The following is a 20007-nucleotide window of genomic DNA, read 5'->3' on the forward strand; positions in this document are numbered from 1 at the left end:
GGTAACTATATTCCAAGTTCTTCTTCGATGGCTTTGGTCGCGATACGATCTTCCAGATTCGATCTTGCCAGTCGTCGAACCGATAACTCGATCAACACCTCGCCACACTTCCGCTATTCTCGTTCTCAAGAGTAGAATCGTTCAAATTGTTTGGCAATGATGACAATTCTAGCGTTTTATCGAGCCAGAGAATAGAAGGGAGGGAATAAACAGAAGGATCGAGGGATCAGGGAAAATTTTTTTTTTTTTTTTTTTTTTTTTTTTTAACTAGAAAAGTTTAATCATGTTTTCGTTAAGCTCGTGACACGGCCGAGATCCAACATTACAAGGAACAAGGAACGAAAGTTTTCCCGCGGGGCGAGGAAAAAATGCGCGCGAACTCGCGGCGCGTACGCAACGACTGTCCGTTTCCCGCTTTCGACACCGACCTACGTGTCGGGGATAATTTACATGGAAATGAGAATCTGCATTGATTTTACGTCGAAGCCAGTAACAGAACCAGCTTCGGTGATAGATTGTCCCGCTACCTGACGTCGATCAAGTTTTCTTCCCTGTCGAAAACCAGAAGGCGGTCGGAATTCCCTCTCCCCTCCATCCCTTCTCCTCTCGCTTGTAACCACAGGCTGCCTTCCGTCACCGTCCAAACTTCTACGAATATAGGAGTCTCTTCGTGCGTGCGCCGATCCTCTAAGCGTCGAAACACAACACGCGGTCTCTATTCCCTTCCTTTTTATATTTCTTTTTTTTTTTTTTTTCATATCATCGTTTTGGAACGAACGAGGAAAGAGCGAGATATCGTTCCAAGTTTTCGACGGGCAAAACAGAAAGACGGGAGGGAGGGAGGGAGGATGGAGATTTCGACGTAAATGAAACGCGCTGCGAATAAATCTTTTTCTTCCCCCCCTTCCCCCTTTCCTTCTTATTCCACTTTTTTTTTTTCAGGAAACGACATCGAAAGGAAAAGCAATTTCAACCCCCGTCCAGATGCAACCGCATAAATCTTAGAGCCGTAACGCCCAAAGAACAACGCGTCGTTCAGGTTGAACAACGGTTATATCAAGGACTTATGGAAATCGTGGCGAAAAAGAAAAAAAAAAAAAAAAAAANNAAAAAAAAAAAAAAAAAAAAAAGAACGAAACACGACATATTCGTCGATAATCGAATATCCGGTGAGTTGCCGATATATTTTTCTTCCATTCTCTTCCCACCGCCAAAAACACGCACGTTGTGTGTTTCAGGGAAACACAGGCCCCGAAATTGCACCATTAATTTAGCCAAACGACGCGCCACACGTCCCCTCTTCCCCCCTCCCCCTTCCCGTAATTTCCAGCAGGGTCATTAAAGCGGCGCTTATATTTCTTCTAATCGTATCACGGGAAAAAATCTATCGGCCAGGAAATTGTCCTGGTATCGGCAACGCTGTAGATCTATATTCGAAACTGCATTGTTTCAATGTTAGAGACCACGTATTCGTCTTACGAAATGATGATATATATATACAGCCACGAATTTTCATTTTCATTTCCGTTCCGCCCTCTCTTAACCCTCTTTCCCCTCTTCGTCTCGGTTCGACGATGAATCATTCGATAAGACGAAGAAAATACGGAATGCGACCTTCGATCTTCGATCTTCTCGGGAGACAAGAGACAAAGCCGCCTCTCTCCATCGTCCTTCTCTCTTCGTGAGAGAACGGATCGTGAAATCGTGGCTTCGATGTTCCAATAAGTCCGCGAATATCTATAAAAATGTCGGACATGTTCCCGAAACTTTAAATCGGCCGGCTATTATTCCGATGAGGGGTGGACGAAAGTTTCTCGATAAATCATCGTGAAAAACCGAACGGGGACGGCCGAAGGTAAGGAAAGGAGGGAGGAGAGGGGGAAGGGGAGGAGGGGAGGGAAGAGAAAAGGGCGGAGTTGTAAAACTAATAAATATTAATACCGCGCTGTTATTTTATAATCGATCGAAGGAAACCTTTATTTTTTTTTCTCTCTTTCTTTCTTTCTTTCTTTCTTTTTTTCTCTGTTCGATATACAGTTTTTGAAATTATTTATTATATAATAATTTTTTATATTCGAGCAATAAAAATAAGAATTTGTCTTGTCAGACGCGCAATCGCAAAAAAAGCCGAAACAAATTTGACGCTCGTGTATTCGTACGTGAATTCTCGTAAAAGTCGCGATATATATATATTCGCCATTATGTAATCTGGTATCGGATGATATCACGAACAGGGGTTACAAAAAAAAAGAGAAAGATAAAAAAAAAGGAATTAGCTTGAAATTGTAACGTATATCGTCCACATATTGCGTCCGTGCGATTTAACCGGAGAACGATGAATTTTTACTCGTAATATATGGCGAATACACAACACCAAGCGTAAATATGGTTATTTTGAAAAACGTAGTACGAATAATTGTCTCGTTCCACATCCCAAAGGCATTGAAAACCCGCGTGTAAACTTTGATCGAAACGTTGAACTATCGTCGCCTGCACCACTAGCTTGTACCTTGTAAACAAGAGAGAACAAACGAGTTACCAAATCCACCATCAATTATCAATAATAATTAATTTCTTAACAAAACGACGCGCGTCTATCACGCTCTCGTATAGAAAAAAAGGGAAGGACGATTTTACGAAGAAATTTACAAGAGAGAGAGAATCGTTTGGCATTCATGTTTCGCTTATAACTCGTGAAAAAATGTAAACGAACCAGAGCTTACTACCTATCGTAATTCTTTTTGAGGAGCGCGTTTTGCAACTCGTTGTCGATCTCGAAGCACAATTTAGCCATGATGTTTGGATGATAGGACGTCACCGTCGACAATTTACTCTCCATCGTATCCCTCACCATGTTATCGACCACCTCTATGTTGAAGGGATTAAACGATTCAAGCCGATAGGTATTCTGATACTTGGGAATCTGAGCATATTTCATCGAAACATATCGGTGTCAATTAATCACTTGTATCACTTGTCACTCGTTTCGATTTTCAAGGAATACTTCGTAGACGTTAGCTCGATATCCTCTTTCTTAACCTTAATACCTTTTACGTACCTTCATCCGATCTGCACGTTTATGGAAAAACACTCGACTCGCCGAATTCGTACCAGAATTCTTCGAACCTAACCTCTTTTTACCCTGAAGAAGAGAATATATAAACGTTATTAAGTCGACGATGAACAATCCTTACTGATTGATAATCCTTATCGGGATTCATCCTCTCGATTTACCTCGTTAAATTGCACACCTCTTAAACTAACAGGTTTTTGCAAATTAGGATTTGAAACTTTTAAACTTTTCGCGGAGCGAATTTCTGTGTTGGTTTGCTTTCCTTGTTGTTGACTCATTGTTGAAAAATACGATTTAAAAACACGAGATTCGAGATTACAAAAAATTGATCTCAAAAGAAATTATATGTATATATCATATAAGATAAGGTTAGACCTTAGTAGTTGTATCGTCGTGAACGAAACTAGAGAGAAACGATATTCGACCATTTGTTTCGGAGATTGTCACGTTCGCCACGCGCCACTTTTGGCGCTTCGCTATTCGTTTGCTTTTTCCGATTCGATTCGTTGATCCATCACGGATATATATATATCTATAGTAAATATAATTTTCTACAGTTTCAAACTATAGATGCGATTCACGAGGAAAGATGGTTTTCGATCGAAAAAAATTGGAATAAAAGAGATGGAGATTCGCGTTCGTATTGTAGGGGACAAAGCAAACAATACGCCGCACAACTCTTAATTTATATTGAATGTAAGAAGCTTAGCGAGGAAAGGAGACGTCGAAAGCAAGTCTTCGAGAAATCACCGTCTATTTATATTCTATTTCAATTTTTCTCGTCTTATGCTTTTTAAACAAGGATTATCGAGATGACGAGTCAGAGAAGAAACGAGAAACATTCTTTGTTTCTCTTCATTCGCTTTTCTTTTCTTTTTTTTCTATATAGTATGTATATATATATATAAAATATACGATATTACGACGATCGTTTCCGAGAATTACTTCTCTCTTCAATTGCGATTTCCGACCGACCGACCAATTACTTATTCCAAAATAATATCACTGCCTGTCGAATACGAAAAGCAAAGAGGAAAAGCATCGAAGAGAGCATCCGGACTACGTAGAATAGGATGAGAATTACTATCGGAGCGTAATAAATTCGCGATCGACGCGAATCTTGAAATAAAAAAAAAAAAAAAAAAAAAAAAAAAGAAAAGTTGGAAATTACACTGATTGATCGCGTCTTAACTCTTCGCAAGCGAAAGAAACTCTTTTTTCTCTTCGAAACGATGGTAGTTTCGTAGCTAAGAAAAGCGAGAGAGAGTCGTAACGATGCATCGCCGATTAATCGTGAAAATTATTCGAGACTCAAAGGAAAGATAGGTACCTCTATCTTTCTTAAAGGGAAACCTGTCGATTCGAAAATCCTTGGGAACGAGCCAACGAAGCCGTGAACTTCGATTTTTCATCGGAGGTAAAATTCATAGTTGATTTATGCCAACGGGCATTATTGCGACGATCTCTTACGGAAAGAAGAGTTGAAGGCTCGCAAGAGCCGAGCGATTCCTCTCGATAAAAACCGATATTTGCGTGTACGCAGCGTCCCTCGTATAATTCAACTTGCATTCCCTCCTCGCTGTTACGTGACACCCATCGTTGATCCCATTCCCAATGAAAACTATAGAATTGTCGACAATGGAGACGGGGAGGGGGGAGGACTCTAACGATAAGAAGACGGAGAAAAATGGCTGCTTGTTATCGATTTTCTAGAAAACTTAACTGTAAACGCGCAAGTTTCCACCGCTCCCTCTCTCCCCTCGCTTCAATCTTAACTTCGATTGGTAATAGTTGTATGAATATATATATATATATAGAATATTTTGATCGATCGATATAATTCGTAATCCTCTCCTGTGATTGGTAACGTTTTGCAAATTATCATCCCGTTAACTCGCTATCACTCGAGATGATTCTCGGAATGTAGAAGGAAACTTAGAAATTCCAAGTCCATTCTATTCCTTTCCGTGGCAAATTTACCGAAACTCGGCTCAATCTTATCGACCAACGGCTTACGGATGCCAACGTTTCGCTTCGAGGGCTCAACTTCCGTATATAACAAATGATATTCGGAATCTCGTTAAAGTTCAAGTTCGCTTAATACGCGGATAAGTAAGGATCGTTCGCTTGCTTTAAAGATTCATCCTTTAAAAGCGTACGACTTTTACCATGGGGAGATTGTAAATCAAACGAAACGCGTTTTGAATATCTTTCGATCGATTTTCGATCCTTTTCTTTTTTTTTTTTTTTCTTTTTAATCAACGATTCAACTTGAATTCTCGCTGCGAAATTAAGAAGAATCACTTTTCGAGAAAGGGATACACAAAACTGTGCATCGTTCTCTGCCGAAATCTAATCCATTTGATCGAATGAACGAATCTTACCTTTCGAAATCTTAACCTCATAGATAAGAAAAAAAACGTGTTGGCTTGTAAATAATAACGGCAACGACGTTGCCGATCTTGATGGGAGAGAGAAGCAAACGTGAGAGGACAAGAGGATCTTCTGAACGAATTTACACGTGTCCCCGCCGCCCAACAGATGCTTCTCCCTCCCGATTTGCATAAAATGAAACCTGCAGCATCCGTCCCCTCCCTCCCCCTCCCCCAAGGGACGCTGTGTGCCGGACTTTAGAATCCCATCCCCTTCCCCATTATCGGAAAACGTGGCCCGGATTTAATGCGCGTAAGCCGGTTAATCGTGCACGCCAATGCGTTACACGTTACACGAAAATTAACTTAAAATTGAAAAAAACCAATTTCGTACAAGCGCCGCCAAGCGCTGTTTCCATTCGTCGTTAAAAGAGAAAAGAGAAAAGAGGGGGAAGTGTGGAAGGGAGAGAGGGGAGAGAGGGAAGGAGGGAGGGGCAATTTGCTACGCGGCTACCTTACCCGCGATATGACAAATGGACGAAATGAAGTCGAGTGTCGATTTAACAGATGTATCTATTAAAACAAATTCTTGTTTTTCTTATTTTTCTTTTCTTTTCTTTTTCTTTTTCTTTTTCTTTTTCTTTTCTTCTTTCTTATCTCGTACACATATACGAATATCGCGAAATATTTATTATTATTCTATAAGAATATTACAGTCAGGTGATGGTTAGAAGACATACATGTTCGATACATGTCGAAATCGTTGGCGCGACGACGCGACGCGAATCATCTTCTCTCGCGGGTTTTTTTCGATTTCGGTAGAAAAATTCGGTTCGCGCGAAGGTAAACGTCGAAGCTCATAAATCACGGGGATCTCTCTTTCTCTCTCTCTCTCTCTCTCTCCCCTTCTCTGATGCGCGTCATTGATTCGTCGATGTCGATCGGGTGACGACGATTTTTGACGGGAACAGGCGTGGACAATGAAGAAATTCGTCCGTTTTCGTTCACCGAAATATCGTGTCCATTAGCAGAACCAGGCTGAACAAAATCGCCCTTCTGTTGATGTTCCCGGTTCCACCGTGTTGCATAGCCGCAGGATGTTCACCTGAAAGAAAGAAAAACCGCCCGTGTTCATCGTACGTTGTCCGTACGAACCGTCCGCAGCTAGGAAGAAAGAGGGAAAAATTTTTATCGAATTTTAAATGAAATTTCTATAACGAAGCTTCCGATTTACGTTTGAGAAAATTACGCCTTCTTTTTTTTTTTTTTTTTTTGAACGTTCGAATCGAACTCGTAAACTTTCTCCCTCCATTTTTTTTTTCCTCTTTTCCTTCCAACTATATATATAATGAAGTTTGAATGCGATGAACCGATCGAAAAGATAAACTGGAATCAAATTTTTCGCGAAATATTTTTAAAATATTTCGAATCGTTCGAACAATTCGAGATCTCGAGGATTTGGCGGGAAAAGAAAGATTCTTTTTTTTCTGCCTCCTTTCCCTCTCCTCAACGAAAGAGCTCTTCCTTGAAAAGAGAGTCTATTATTTTTATTCTCACCGTTCAACACGTGTACCATCACATTCGCAGCGACCTTGCTCGACACGCACGTGTAATTACCACTGTCGTCATGTTGGGCGCGCGTTATTAGCAGCTTGCTAGTGGTCCCGTTCTTACCTTTCTCCGTTTCCAGGGAAACGCCACCCCTGTCAAAAGTAAAGACATTATTAAGGACGAATTCCGATAAAACCGATCGGATATCGGATCGACGCCTCTCTCTCTCTCTCTCTACTTTTATCCCTCCCCCTCCCCCTCTTTTCTTTTTTCTCGAAAGGGAAACGATTTGTGGTGGTCGATTCGTGATCTTACCTCTTTTTTCTTTTTCTTTCTTTTTTCTCTTAAATCGAATAGAAAATAATAATAATAATGATAATAATAATAATAATAATAATAATAATAATAATAATAATAATGATAATAATAATAATAATAAACAGAAAGATGGAAAAACACACCTTGGACCGTCGAAATCGATCATCGCACCGGCATGGTACCAAGTCACGTTGCTCGGAGAGATATCTTGCACGTCCACGATACATGTCAAACTAATCGTGCTTCCCTTTTTCACATACACTTCCTCGGGCCCCGTGATCTTTGCCTGCACATCTGGTGTCAGGCGATGATGAAAAGCGAAAAAAATAAGAGGTTTCAACTAACAGGTTTCAATATATACAGTCTATATCCGTCTGGGCATAGAAATTCACGACAAGATCTGACCGAAACTTCGAGATACATGAATAAAGAATCAATGAATAAAAGATGTTGCGAGTAGTGAAATTTATTCATAACTGTTTCGTCATTTTGGCCGGCAAATAAGATAAGCTGAAGAGAAACTAAAAAAAAAAAAAAAAAATAGCATGTACGAATTTGTTGGCGTAGAGAGAATGATTCAAGATATTTATTATAATAGATTGAATATTACAGAATAGGATAGTAAGTTCTACGTTTTTCTAACGAACGGACGAGGTGCCATTTTAAATAAAAGATTTTCCGCGGAGAATAATAACATCTGTTTCTAGAATAAGGGGAAGCGACAGAAACTCACCCAAAACTTTCAAAGTAATCGCCCTATATATCTTGGGCTCTGCATTAACTTGACACTCGTAAATGCCATCGTCCCGTGGTTGAACGTAATCTATTCGCAGATTCCAGTCGTCGTGCTCCGGATTGCCGACTATCTTAAATCTTGCGTCGCTCGTATAAGTCACCGACATGGACGTTAAGATGTGTAAGTCCCTTTTTCGAATCCAAGACACCTGGGACAAATTCCGAATGAGACATGGAAATATTTCGCCGCCCGCTAACTGCCCGTATCGAACTCGTTTCGCAACTATCTGTCCTGTGAAATATGCACGAGATAATTAACGATCGCCGTATTTCTCATTGTTGTATTTTTCTTTTTTTTTCTTTTTTTTTTTTTACGAATTCGATTTTACAAAATTTTAACAATCCCAGAATTAATCACTACTAATCTTTTTGAAACCTCTCTTCGTGTACAAATGAATTGGGCAAAGATTAATTCTACCGCGAAACCAAGATTGAAAAGAAAAACACTTGTATCGTAATGCGATATATATCGTTCGTTAACCAGAAAAGTAGGAAATTATATTAGAAATAATTTCACGAGAGCGAAAATTTTGCGTGTTTCGCGGCGGTAATACTGTCTTATCTTAATTAACGACAAAAACAAATTGAAGGTTTACGTAGAGAAACGAATGAGATACTGTTATTTCACATTTCGTTGTTCCATTTTTTTGATCTTCTCCGAGAGATCAAGAATTTCTCATCACGTTGCAATTTACGATTACTGGAATTTCTATGACAGAAAATTTTAAGCATGTTAATTTCATATCTCCTAAATTTCTAATATATAATCATACCTTGTAAATCATAGTTGTAAAACGTTATACTTTTTAACTATGACATTATCCATTTCGAATAACATGGGATCTTAATTCACCAATTCACAGTGATATACAAGTTCTTGAAATGATTCACTTCTTATTATTATACAGTGAATGTAAAATATATAATTATGAAAAATTATATAATTCCCATATACAATACGAATGGAAATATATCACGCACAATAATCGTAAGTGGCGCAACGTGACCTCATTGATATCCAACTGAACGTGTTGTAATAAAATAACGTTGTTTTATTCAAGTTCGTCTCGTTATTGTTTCGAAAGTTTGCACGTAATTGCGAAGCGTGCAAAGCGACACTACTATTCAAAGAAACGTGAAACTCACTGTTCTATTCCCCAGATTCTTAACACGACACAACAGCACAACAGTTTGTCCCACAACGGCGGTCACTTTTTGGGGCGAATCTTTATAAAAATACGTCTTCTTCGCACCTCGTTGTGACCGTTCGCCTTTATCGGTTTTTTCCCCATCGAATCGTTGCACCGCTAAAATTCAAGTATCACGCTTGAATCATAGCAAAAATTTTATTTAGTAGTCTCTACATCCAGTTTTTTTAAGCGAAACAACCCAAAGATTAAAGCGACGAAAAATATTTTCTATTTTTTTTTTTTTTTTTAATTTCAATTTTGCCGATAAAAAATATTTTATTTTCCGTTAAACAGTAACACCAACACATGGCACAAAATTTCAGTAAAAGGTACGTCGAAAAAATAAAAAATAAAATTTGCTAATTTGTTCGATCGAAAATCTATTATTAATCGTACTATTAATTCACGCTAATGAATTCAACGAAAATCAAAATTTTTCAAATTGTACTACACTTTGAGATTAATTGTACCTAAAGTCCGATGACCGGATGGCGGTTCTGCGTGTAACAGGTATCCGATTCCAAGCAATATAAGGGCCATGCCATGGAATGGTGCCATTTTTTTTACGTATGAAATTTTTTCATCTTCATTCGTTGCCCTTTTCGTTTCTTTCAAATTTTAACAAATCTTCAAAAATTATCGATGATCTCTCGATCATCTCTTGATCATTATAATTTTTCGTTCTCCACCTCTTAAACAATTTCTTCGAGATAGTCATGTAAATGATATTTTAATTTTTTACAAATAATATAAATGAAATTTTCACTCACATAAATTATAAATGTTTTAATTCCGTCGCGAGATAATAATTGTATTGTAATTTTATGCAATTTTATATGATTTCGTTCAATCTTTATCATTGAAGTAATAGAAATCTCGATCGACAAAAAAGAAAAAAATAAAAATCAAAAAATAAGATTGCACATATTCAATGAAGAAATAAATTTTATTTCAAAAAAACTTATTATCTTCATATAACAAATAGGATTTATTCATAGAAAAAGAAGTAATATTCAATATTCTTGTACTTATTTAAAAAATAATATAAAATGAAAAATATATAAAAAATTTATTAATTCAACTAATTTTTTACGATCATTGAAAACATAATGAAACACCTTCGAGAACAGCGCGCTTCGATAGCGTTTTCAATACTGAAAGCTATTCCTATTCGAGGGAAGGAAAAGGTTAAAATCAGGGTGCAGTGGCGCCTCGCGATATTTCTAATTTGCGATTGCGCCGACTCAATCTACTTTTATAATCTTTTTTACGATACATCTATTTGTTCTTAATCGCACTTTAATTATTTTTAAGATTTTGTATCTTTACTAAGATTAAAATCAAATATATTCAAAAATTTTTTATCATATTAATTTTCGAAAGTTTAAAGAAATAAAAAAAATATTTAATTAAAATTGTTCTAAATTAAAGATTAAAATATTAGATTAATAATTTTTTATATTTTAATAATTCAACAATTGTTTAACAAAATTATTATTCAATGAAATCAAAGAAATATTTCTTATTATATATATTAATTCAGTAATAAAATATAGTATAAATATCGTTATTTTTTATGCTTGCAGGTACATAAGTTACATAAGTATAACATATAATTTTTTTATAATACAAAACATGATAAAATTCATATACTTTAATAATTCTTTTACCAATAATAATTATGTAAAATTATATATAATTATATATAAATTATATATAATTCAATGGATATCGAGCAAAATAAATTGTATAATTATTTAAATCCTTATTGATTATATATAGATACAAAATTTATATATTATTATATTATATTATATTATTATAATATTATTATATTATATTATGCATATGTTATGTGTGTATAATAATACACTATTAAAATAAAATATTTATTTTCTAAAAAAATCACCTTTTGTACCACCAGTTTTTGAAATTAATTCGATATCGGTTATTTTTATATATTTTGGGGAAGTTGCATATTTACACATATCATAAATTGTTAGAGCCGCAATACTTACGGCTGTTAAAGCTTCCATTTCTACACCAGTTTTTCCAGTGCATCTAACTTCTGCCGTGATTTCTATGCGATGTAATTTTTCGTTTAAATGTAAGGATACATTTGCATAAGATAATGGAAGTGGATGACATAAAGGTATCAAATCAGAAGTACGTTTCGCTGCTATGATACCTGCCAATTGTGCCACAGATAATACATCGCCTTTTTTTATATTATTCTCAACTATCAATTTGCTTATATTTGAATTAACTTGTACAATTCCCTTTGCTATTGCGATGCGTTTAGTTTCATTTTTCGAATCTACATCTACCATGCTTGCTTTGCCACTTTGATCTACATGTGACAATGAGGAAAATACTCTTATACTCATATCATTTTTAAATCGAAGTCCCATGTAATCCATTATATATTGTCTCGTTATATCTTTATAACTTTTAAGATGAATACGTTTCTTTTTAACTGTAAGCACAAACAAATAAAATTAAGCTTATGATCTTTTTAAAATTGTATCATTGATTATAAACAATTCGAGCGATAACGTTTGTGCTTCTTTTTAAAGTATTAATACATTATTTTATATTAATATATAATTCTTATAATATTATATTAATTATTATACTATATTAATTAACCCCCAATCAAAATCATTGGCCTGTTTTCCATGCGGGATAGATTGAACATTCCTGAAACATACGTATTATCAAAAAAGATATAAACGTTATCGCCTGATAAAAAGCTTAATATTTTATTATACAAAGTAATTTCATATAATCCTATTTTAATTATATAAATTAAAAATAAAACTTAATACCCGCATGCTGCTTTTTTTTACGTTGCACCGCTTGTCCGATCATTTCTTTCAAAATATCATTAGATACTCCACTACGTAACGCATCTCGAAGAGATATTTCTCCCTTTCCTTCAAACAAACAAACTTTTAAATTTCCATCTGCTGTTATTCTTAATCTATTACACGAATTACAAAAATGATCACTCATTGATGTAATAAATCCAATTTGTCCTGTAAATCCAGGTATATGGTACGCCTAAAAAAAAATTAAATTTTTAATAAAATATATAAAAATTATAATATATAAATTAAATTGTTTAATAAAATTTTTTGAATTATATACTTTAGATGTATCATTGTACTTATTTGGAAGACGTTGAAGATTAGGATATATATCTCTAATAAATTTTTTCATAGTCTCGAAGGAAACCATTTTCTTTTGATTCCACTCATTTCCTTGAAAAGGCATATATTCAATAAAACGTATATCAATTGGACGATTTTTTGTTAAATTAACAAAATCAATTATCTCATCATCATTGAAATCTTTCATTATAACACAGTTCACCTACAATAAATATTACATATAATTATATTATTATACTAATGTAATCTACTAATCATATAAATTCATTTAATTATTTCACACCTTTACTGGATTATAACCTAATTGAATAGCTAAATCAATTGCAGCCATAACTCTAGACCATCCCTTTCTACGGGTAAATTGTTCAAAACGATTTTCTTGTAAAGTATCTAAAGAAATATTTATTGCATCTAATCCAGCTTTTTGAAGAAATGGTAACTGACGTGTTAATGTTAATCCATTAGTAGTAATTGCAACTTGTTTTAAATTAGATAATTGTTTCAAACCAGCTATAATAATTATATTCTTTATTGGTATAAGATCTCAACATATATATATCATATAACTATATTACATATAAAATAATTTACCAATAATATCCACAATATCTTTTCTGACAGTTGGTTCACCACCAGTTAAGCGTATTTTATTTATACCTTCATTTACAAATAAATCAGCTATTTTAATTATTTCATCTGTTCTTAAAATACCATCATTCTTTGTCAACTTAACTCCTTCTGCTGGCATACAATATAAGCCTATAACATATGTAACATATCACAAAATTATTTTATTAAAATTGTAAATGTTACTTACATCGAAGATTACAACGTTCGGTAATCGAAATACGTAAATATGTATGACGTCTTCCAAATGAATCTGTGAGTATATCATTGTTATGTGTATTATTTAAATGATCTCTAAATTGCTGTACCTAAATAAAATACATATAATTTTTGTAAATTTTCTGCAATAGATGTCACACAATAAATTGTATAGTTTTTATAAATATTATTTAAAAATAATTAATGTTTTCGATATACTTAGAAAAAGAAAAACTTACTCTACGTGAAACATATGGTGCAACAGATGATTCTGTAGATGAATACACAACACCGAAAAACGATTTCGTAATATTAATTTTTCGAAACATTTAACGTAATTAATAAAAACTAATATGATTTATGATTTCTATATTTAATAGAATAATTTTTATATAAAAAATAAAAAAATTATATAATTCAAGATTTCTCAAGATGGACGACGTATTTATGTTATCTCTTTCATCGTTTTGTTCAGACTGTACTTATATACGTTCTAAAATAGTTATCAGCCGAACATTAAAACCATTTTTCATCCTTGAATTTAACAAAACCTGTTTTTTACCGCGATAAGTAACATTAATCTTATAATACGATTCAAATTTTTTTTGCCGCGTATTTATTTCAACCAATCATCAAACGCTTTATATAAGCATTGTATAAATTTTCTGAAATATATATATATATATATATATATATATATATATATAGAAAGAGAGAGAGAGAGAGAGAGAGAGAGAGAGAGAGAGAGAGAAAGAGACACACACACAAATTTTACAGTATTATTGAATTATTTTAAAGCAGTTGATGTGTTTAACCTATTAAGAAATAAAATGTTATTTATTTAATTAAATCCATTAACAATATAAATTTTATAAAACATGTCTTTATTTCCAGCTTATTCTGAAGAAAATAAATCTACAATATCCAATGAATCAAACAATTTTTTAAAAGGTTATTGAAATGCATCATAAATCAATATCAATTATAAAATAGTTTATGATACAATATTTATTTCTAATTACAGAAAATGACTCAACCAGTTGGTTATACAATTCCAGTTGTTTAGAACAAATTTCATCTAATAATTTTGATGTTTCTTCAGATTCTTCAGATGAAACTTTTTATTTGCATAAAGAAGAAACTTTACATACTACTATTGTAAAAAAAGAAAAACTTACATTGGAGGAAAAAAAACCAACTATACATATTAAAAGAAAAAAAAAGGATAAAAAAAAGAATACACATGAAAAATCAGAATATGAGAAAGATGTAAAAAATGTATATTTTGAAGATAAGTATAAAGATAAGGGAAATTATACTATTAAAACACTTTATTCTCGAATTAGACCATATTATAATATTAAAAAGAGTACTCTTGGTTTTGTTTCTCACAAACAATTAAAAAAACATATTTATGAAAGATATTATGTAAAAAATATTGACTATATAGAAAAAAACAAGAAAAAAGATACCATTATTAAAAGAGAATCTATTACCAATTCATTTAAAGAAGAGGAAATCCCTTCATGGCACATCAAATTAGAAGAATTACAAAAAATGAAAACTAAACAATATAATGAAAAATTAACAAATAATCCAAATGATATTCAATTATGGTTTGAATATGTAGAATTTCAGGTATATCATATTTACATTTATAATAAGAAATATAATATATTTAATATAACTTTAAGAAAAATATGTAATATATATACATATACATTATATTTACATATCAAAATCTATATGAAAAAAAAAAACTAAAAACTAAAAAATTTAAAAATAAAAACATATTTTTTGGAATTTTCCAAAAAACATTAGATTTAAAAATAGTTTAAATATATTAATTGCTTTTTTTTAAATAAGAAATTTAACAATATATATAATTTAATTTATATAAAAATTTATTTAAATAATAATAATAATAATATTCCATAAAATATATGTTAAATAACTTTTATTAAAATTAGTTTTATTATTTGAAGAATATTAAAATTTAATTTATCAAAATCTTTTTTATAGAATATATTACAAATATTTTTTTTCTAGGATACATTAGGATATTTTCAACAATATCAAACAACAAAAGATATTCATAGAGCAATAACATTAAAAAAGTTAGCTATTGTTGAAAAAGCCCTAGAAAAAAATTTAGAATCCACAATTTTATTAAAATTAAAGTTATCTCTTATGGGAGAACTTTTACCTGCTGACGAATTTTCAAAACAACTTGAAACCTTTGTCAATAAAGATTCAGGAAATGTTACTTTATGGCAAGAATTTATTATGACTACTCAAGCTTCAGTAGCAATGTGTACAGTGCCAAAAGTTTTAGATTTATATTCCAAATGCTTTTGTATTTTAAAACAAAAAGCTAGGACAAATCCTCGAGTATATGATGAACGATTATTACGTATGTAAAAAATTATAAATTATTTCATTATTCTAATTATATAAAATAGATTATATAAAATAATAATTTCTAATTTGTTATGGATAGAAATGATGTATTGGTGTCTAACATTTTTACGACATACTGGACTTTGGGAACAAATGTGGGAAACAATGCGTTTAAATCTCATTCTAAATCTTAATTTAGATAAAGACAGTTTATCTTTCAAAAAAACAATAGATGAAAAAAAATTAAGTAAGATATCTTATCTAACTAATCCAAAATATATTATTTATATTCTATTTATTATCTTATTATTTTTATTAATTTATAGTTGGAATGGAAGAAGTAATATTAATGTCAAGATTACCATTAAATCAATTATGGCAAAGAACAGAGTCATTAAGAGAAAATTGTCATTGGATTAGCGTCAGTAAAAGTGAATTAGATCTAGTTGGCGATTCTCGAAGATTTATTTTACCAGATGATGTTGCAGATTTTGTTCATCCAATACTTTCAAGAAATTTAAATTTTCGAATGGCAATTCATACATTACTCTTACTTAAAGTACCATTATTACCAACACGAGATTATATGTTAAAGGTATATTTAATTAGATATACAATTCCGAATTTTTAATACAAATTCTAATAATTACATTATAAACTAAATAATATTTTTTTTTGAAATTTTATATATATTTAGACATTAACATTAGAGGAATTTGATTGGGGTGTAGAAACTTCAGAAATATTGCTTCCATTTGCTTGCCCTATGGTAGGTGAAATGAGCGGATATAGCCAAAGAAAAGAATTATTAAATGGCATACTTGAAGGACATTTAACGTCAGGTCCTCAATATCTTATGTTTCATCCTGCACAAGAATCATATTTAGATTTTATACGCGAAATATTTTTTACAATCGCTGAAAATTTACCTTCTTTGCAACGTACTAGTATATATGTTTGGTGGTTAAGATTTGAAAGATTACTTATCTTTCTTCAAAAAGATGATATATTAAAATATGATAATAAGTAAGATTCATTTCATATTATTTTATATATAAATAAAAAAAGTATATAAATATTTATATATAAGTATATGTATAAGTATATAAATATATAAATATAGTATATAAATATTCTATATATTTTTTACAGACGAAAAAAATTAAAAACAACATTGAAGGAATTCTTAAAAAAAGATGAAAATAGAAATAATTTACATTTCTATAGAGAATATGCATTAATAGAAAAAGAAATGGGAAAATTTGATAATTGTGTGAATATTTTAGAAATGGCCATTAAATCACAAGATACATGTCCTTCTTTAATTTGTATTCCTGAAGAGAAGTCAGCACTATTAAGTTTATATCGAACATTTATTGAAACTTTACTCAATTTAGAAACTTATAAGGAAACACATAAAATATTAATATTAAATTTAATGAAACAAATAATACCAGAAACAAATGAAAATCAATTATTACAAGTAGAAAAATATTTAGAAAATTGTATACGAACTTTTTTACAAGAAGATTCTTTTGAGAATGAAGAAAATACATATTTTTTACCAAATTATAAATGTGATACAATTGTATGCTATGCATATTTATTATACGTACGAGATCATGATATTAATAATATAATAAATATATTTAAAAAGTGCATAAATCATTACAAGAATCAACATTATATACAAGTATTAAACTTTACTTCTTTGTTAGTAATAAAATTAATAATAAAAATTTTTCTATGTATTTAATATATTGTACATTACAGGAAATATTGCAAGAAAGTCAAATAGCACTTTTACAATTACATTGTAAACAAATTCAAAATGAAAGTTTTTTAAAAATAAAATTAGATGATATGTTAAATTTATACCCAAATAATTTTTTTGCTCTTTCAGTATTTGCATGTATTGAAGTAAGTATAATAATATTTTTTATAATATTATTTATTAATCATAATCAATATCAAAAATCATAATATTTCTTCAACAGAGTGAATTGCCTATATGGAAAAGTAATAGTCGAATGACAAAACTTCAATTATGGAAAGCATTTGCTATATGCTTAGCAAATCGAAAACGTATTCATAAGTTACAAGAGCTTAAAGATTATATTAGTATGAATGCAGCAATTAATAAGTTACTCTATTTTCATCATACACTTGCAAAGTAGGTTCTTAAATAATTTATATAAATTCGCAATATAAAAAATTCGCAAAAAAAACATTTAAAAAAATAAAAATATTAAATTTACAGAATATCAACAATTAAAAATTGCCCTCTATTATGGAGATTATATATGCTTCTTCTTAGAGAATATAACTTATGTGAGAAAAAAGGAGAAGAAGTATATCACGAAAGTGTTGCATTATGTCCTTGGGCTAGAAGTATTTATATTGATGCAGCTGAAGTTGCACCTCAACTTCTGACACAAATTCAAGATATGATACGGGAAAAGGAATTAAGAATGCATGTTACCCCAGAAGAATTAGATGTTTTACGTGGTTAATTGTAATTGTAATTATATACTTTAATTATAATTATAATTAATTATAAATTATATACTTTTATAATTAATTTTAATATATAATTATTTGTTTAGTTAATAATTCATGTAAATATTTTTTTTATGTATATATGTAAATACATATATAAAAATCTTATAAAAAAATACAGATTGCCAAATTTATTAAAAATATAAATTATATAATTATCTCAATTTGTTATACTTTTCCTAAAATTGAAAGTATATATTGATAAATACATAGTATATACTGAAACAATATTAGATTGTGGTTATAATTCATAGATATCTAAAAGAGTAATAAATAAATATTGTTTTTATATTATATTTATTATTTTTATATAATGTAATAAAAATCTGATATAATAAAATAATAACTAACTGAATACAAATAATAATTAAATTTATATAAGCTATACTATAATTATGAGTAAAGACTTAGGTTAAATTAATCGTCGTGTAATGTAATGATTATATGAAAGTTATATTAATAATTTTATTTGTAATTGTAAATTTTTTTTATCTTGAAGTGTTTATTTTATAATTTTACAGCCTTTTTATTAATTATTTCAAATTTTCTTATTCATTATTAAAATATATATTGACATAAAAGTTAAAAAATCTTGCATGAATTATTGCAATTAAATTAAAAATTCTAAATTTATTTCTTCAATATGGATTTGAAAGCTGTTGTTGTTTCGGGTGAAGCACCAGAATCTGATGATGATAATGCAAGCATTGTTACTGTATGTTATTTTTATATTTTTTATAAAAATTATATTATGTACAAAGAAAGAAAATGAAATGAATAAATTATATTTTCTATAGGGTATAGGATTTCCATTTGTAAGAACTCCCAATTATTGTGGTACAATTATTTCTGGTGAAGCTCCAGAATCAGATGATGGTATGATTTTATATTTAAAAATATAAAAGATATTTAGAATATAAACAATAAATATATTTTATAATACTTTTTTTAAATCTAATGTAAAATTAAATCTAATATTTATTAGATGGGACAAGTTTAAGCAGTGTTAGTGGAGCAGTTGATGCTATGACTTGTATACCAGAAATGAAAATACCAAAATCAAAAAAATGTTCCATAAAATACAATAGTTTGCTTCATAAGAAATTACGTAAGTTTAAATATTAATGCTATTAATTTAAAAAACAGTTAAATAGATGTATTTTTGTCAACATCATTTTATTAATCCTTTTTTAATACAATATTGTTATTGCTAAAGTATTATATAATAATTTTGGCGCAGAAAAATTTATTATAACATAATCGGAATAATGTAAATACTTTTTCTAGACTCAAGCTTATTTTATTCCAGCTAAAACTTTAATTATTTAGAACATGTAGTATATATTTTAAATATTTTTATACATATAAATAATATACAATATCTAATTTAATTAATAAAAGATATTTAACATTTCAATTGACATATTTATAATAAAACAGATGAATGCAATGAAACTTTGGATAAGGATCTTATACAAATGGTTGATGGAACAATTGGTGCTGCCACTCAAGAATTAACAACTGTTAATAAACAATTGTTAAGAAGTGAACTTATTCTTCAAGAAGCTGTCTCTCAATTACGTAACGCTTGCAATCGAACAAGGGATGCTTCCAATGCACTGCTTCAACTTATAAATGAAAATTTTGTATCCTCTATTAAAACCTAATATGTATAAATATACTTTGTTTTGTAAGGTTATTATTCAAATATGTAATGAAAATATTGATATAATAATAATAATAACAATAAC

General features: G+C 30.6%; 5 protein-coding genes across 7 annotated transcripts; 2 read left to right on the forward strand and 3 right to left on the reverse strand.

Moving 5' to 3' along the window:
* Nucleotides 1–2044: 2044 nt before the first annotated feature.
* LOC122719125 (dynein light chain Tctex-type protein 2B-like) lies at nucleotides 2045–3652 on the reverse strand. Its single transcript, XM_043944699.1, has 4 exons — nucleotides 3235–3652; nucleotides 3059–3142; nucleotides 2727–2923; nucleotides 2045–2509 (listed from the first exon to the last, which is right to left on the reverse strand). Exons 1-4 carry the CDS (start codon nucleotides 3349–3351, stop codon nucleotides 2344–2346), a joined length of 564 nt encoding a protein of 187 aa, XP_043800634.1. The 5' UTR covers nucleotides 3352–3652; the 3' UTR covers nucleotides 2045–2343.
* Nucleotides 3653–5790: 2138 nt separating this feature from the next.
* Nucleotides 5791–10711, reverse strand: LOC122720128 (hemicentin-1-like). The gene is made up of 6 exons (XM_043946621.1): nucleotides 9770–10711; nucleotides 9256–9416; nucleotides 8048–8258; nucleotides 7458–7608; nucleotides 7003–7148; nucleotides 5791–6550 (listed from the first exon to the last, which is right to left on the reverse strand). Exons 1-6 carry the CDS (start codon nucleotides 9855–9857, stop codon nucleotides 6450–6452), a joined length of 858 nt encoding a protein of 285 aa, XP_043802556.1. The 5' UTR covers nucleotides 9858–10711; the 3' UTR covers nucleotides 5791–6449.
* A 427-nt stretch (nucleotides 10712–11138) lies between these two features.
* Nucleotides 11139–13837, reverse strand: LOC122720127 (molybdenum cofactor biosynthesis protein 1). Of its 2 annotated transcripts, none has more exons than XM_043946619.1 (7): nucleotides 13537–13837; nucleotides 13290–13407; nucleotides 13064–13231; nucleotides 12756–12982; nucleotides 12450–12674; nucleotides 12128–12362; nucleotides 11139–11775 (listed from the first exon to the last, which is right to left on the reverse strand). In XM_043946619.1, the coding sequence occupies exons 1-7, from the start codon at nucleotides 13624–13626 to the stop codon at nucleotides 11189–11191; spliced, it is 1650 nt and encodes a 549-aa protein (XP_043802554.1). In that variant the 5' UTR covers nucleotides 13627–13837; the 3' UTR covers nucleotides 11139–11188. The 2 variants fall into 2 exon arrangements, with proteins under 2 accessions (XP_043802554.1, XP_043802555.1); XM_043946620.1 differs by having other exon boundaries at nucleotides 11715–11999; nucleotides 13537–13833.
* Nucleotides 13838–14106: 269 nt separating this feature from the next.
* Nucleotides 14107–18331, forward strand: LOC122720126 (nuclear exosome regulator NRDE2). The gene is made up of 10 exons (XM_043946618.1): nucleotides 14107–14248; nucleotides 14322–14935; nucleotides 15347–15710; nucleotides 15798–15944; nucleotides 16024–16292; nucleotides 16395–16723; nucleotides 16850–17390; nucleotides 17471–17617; nucleotides 17695–17870; nucleotides 17958–18331. The coding sequence occupies exons 1-10, from the start codon at nucleotides 14176–14178 to the stop codon at nucleotides 18208–18210; spliced, it is 2913 nt and encodes a 970-aa protein (XP_043802553.1). The 5' UTR covers nucleotides 14107–14175; the 3' UTR covers nucleotides 18211–18331.
* Nucleotides 18332–18581: 250 nt separating this feature from the next.
* LOC122720131 lies at nucleotides 18582–20003 on the forward strand. Of its 2 annotated transcripts, XM_043946624.1 has the most exons (5): nucleotides 18582–18689; nucleotides 18778–18971; nucleotides 19054–19132; nucleotides 19242–19364; nucleotides 19697–20003. In XM_043946624.1, the coding sequence occupies exons 2-5, from the start codon at nucleotides 18900–18902 to the stop codon at nucleotides 19921–19923; spliced, it is 501 nt and encodes a 166-aa protein (XP_043802559.1). In that variant the 5' UTR covers nucleotides 18582–18689; nucleotides 18778–18899; the 3' UTR covers nucleotides 19924–20003. The 2 variants fall into 2 exon arrangements, with proteins under 2 accessions (XP_043802559.1, XP_043802558.1); XM_043946623.1 differs by having other exon boundaries at nucleotides 18628–18971.
* The last annotated feature ends 4 nt before the right edge of the window (nucleotides 20004–20007 follow it).

This window comes from Apis laboriosa, unplaced genomic scaffold (genome assembly GCF_014066325.1).
Source record: "Apis laboriosa isolate Shangri-la unplaced genomic scaffold, ASM1406632v1 scaffold11_cov152, whole genome shotgun sequence".
Classification (NCBI taxonomy): Eukaryota; Metazoa; Arthropoda; class Insecta; order Hymenoptera; family Apidae; genus Apis; species Apis laboriosa.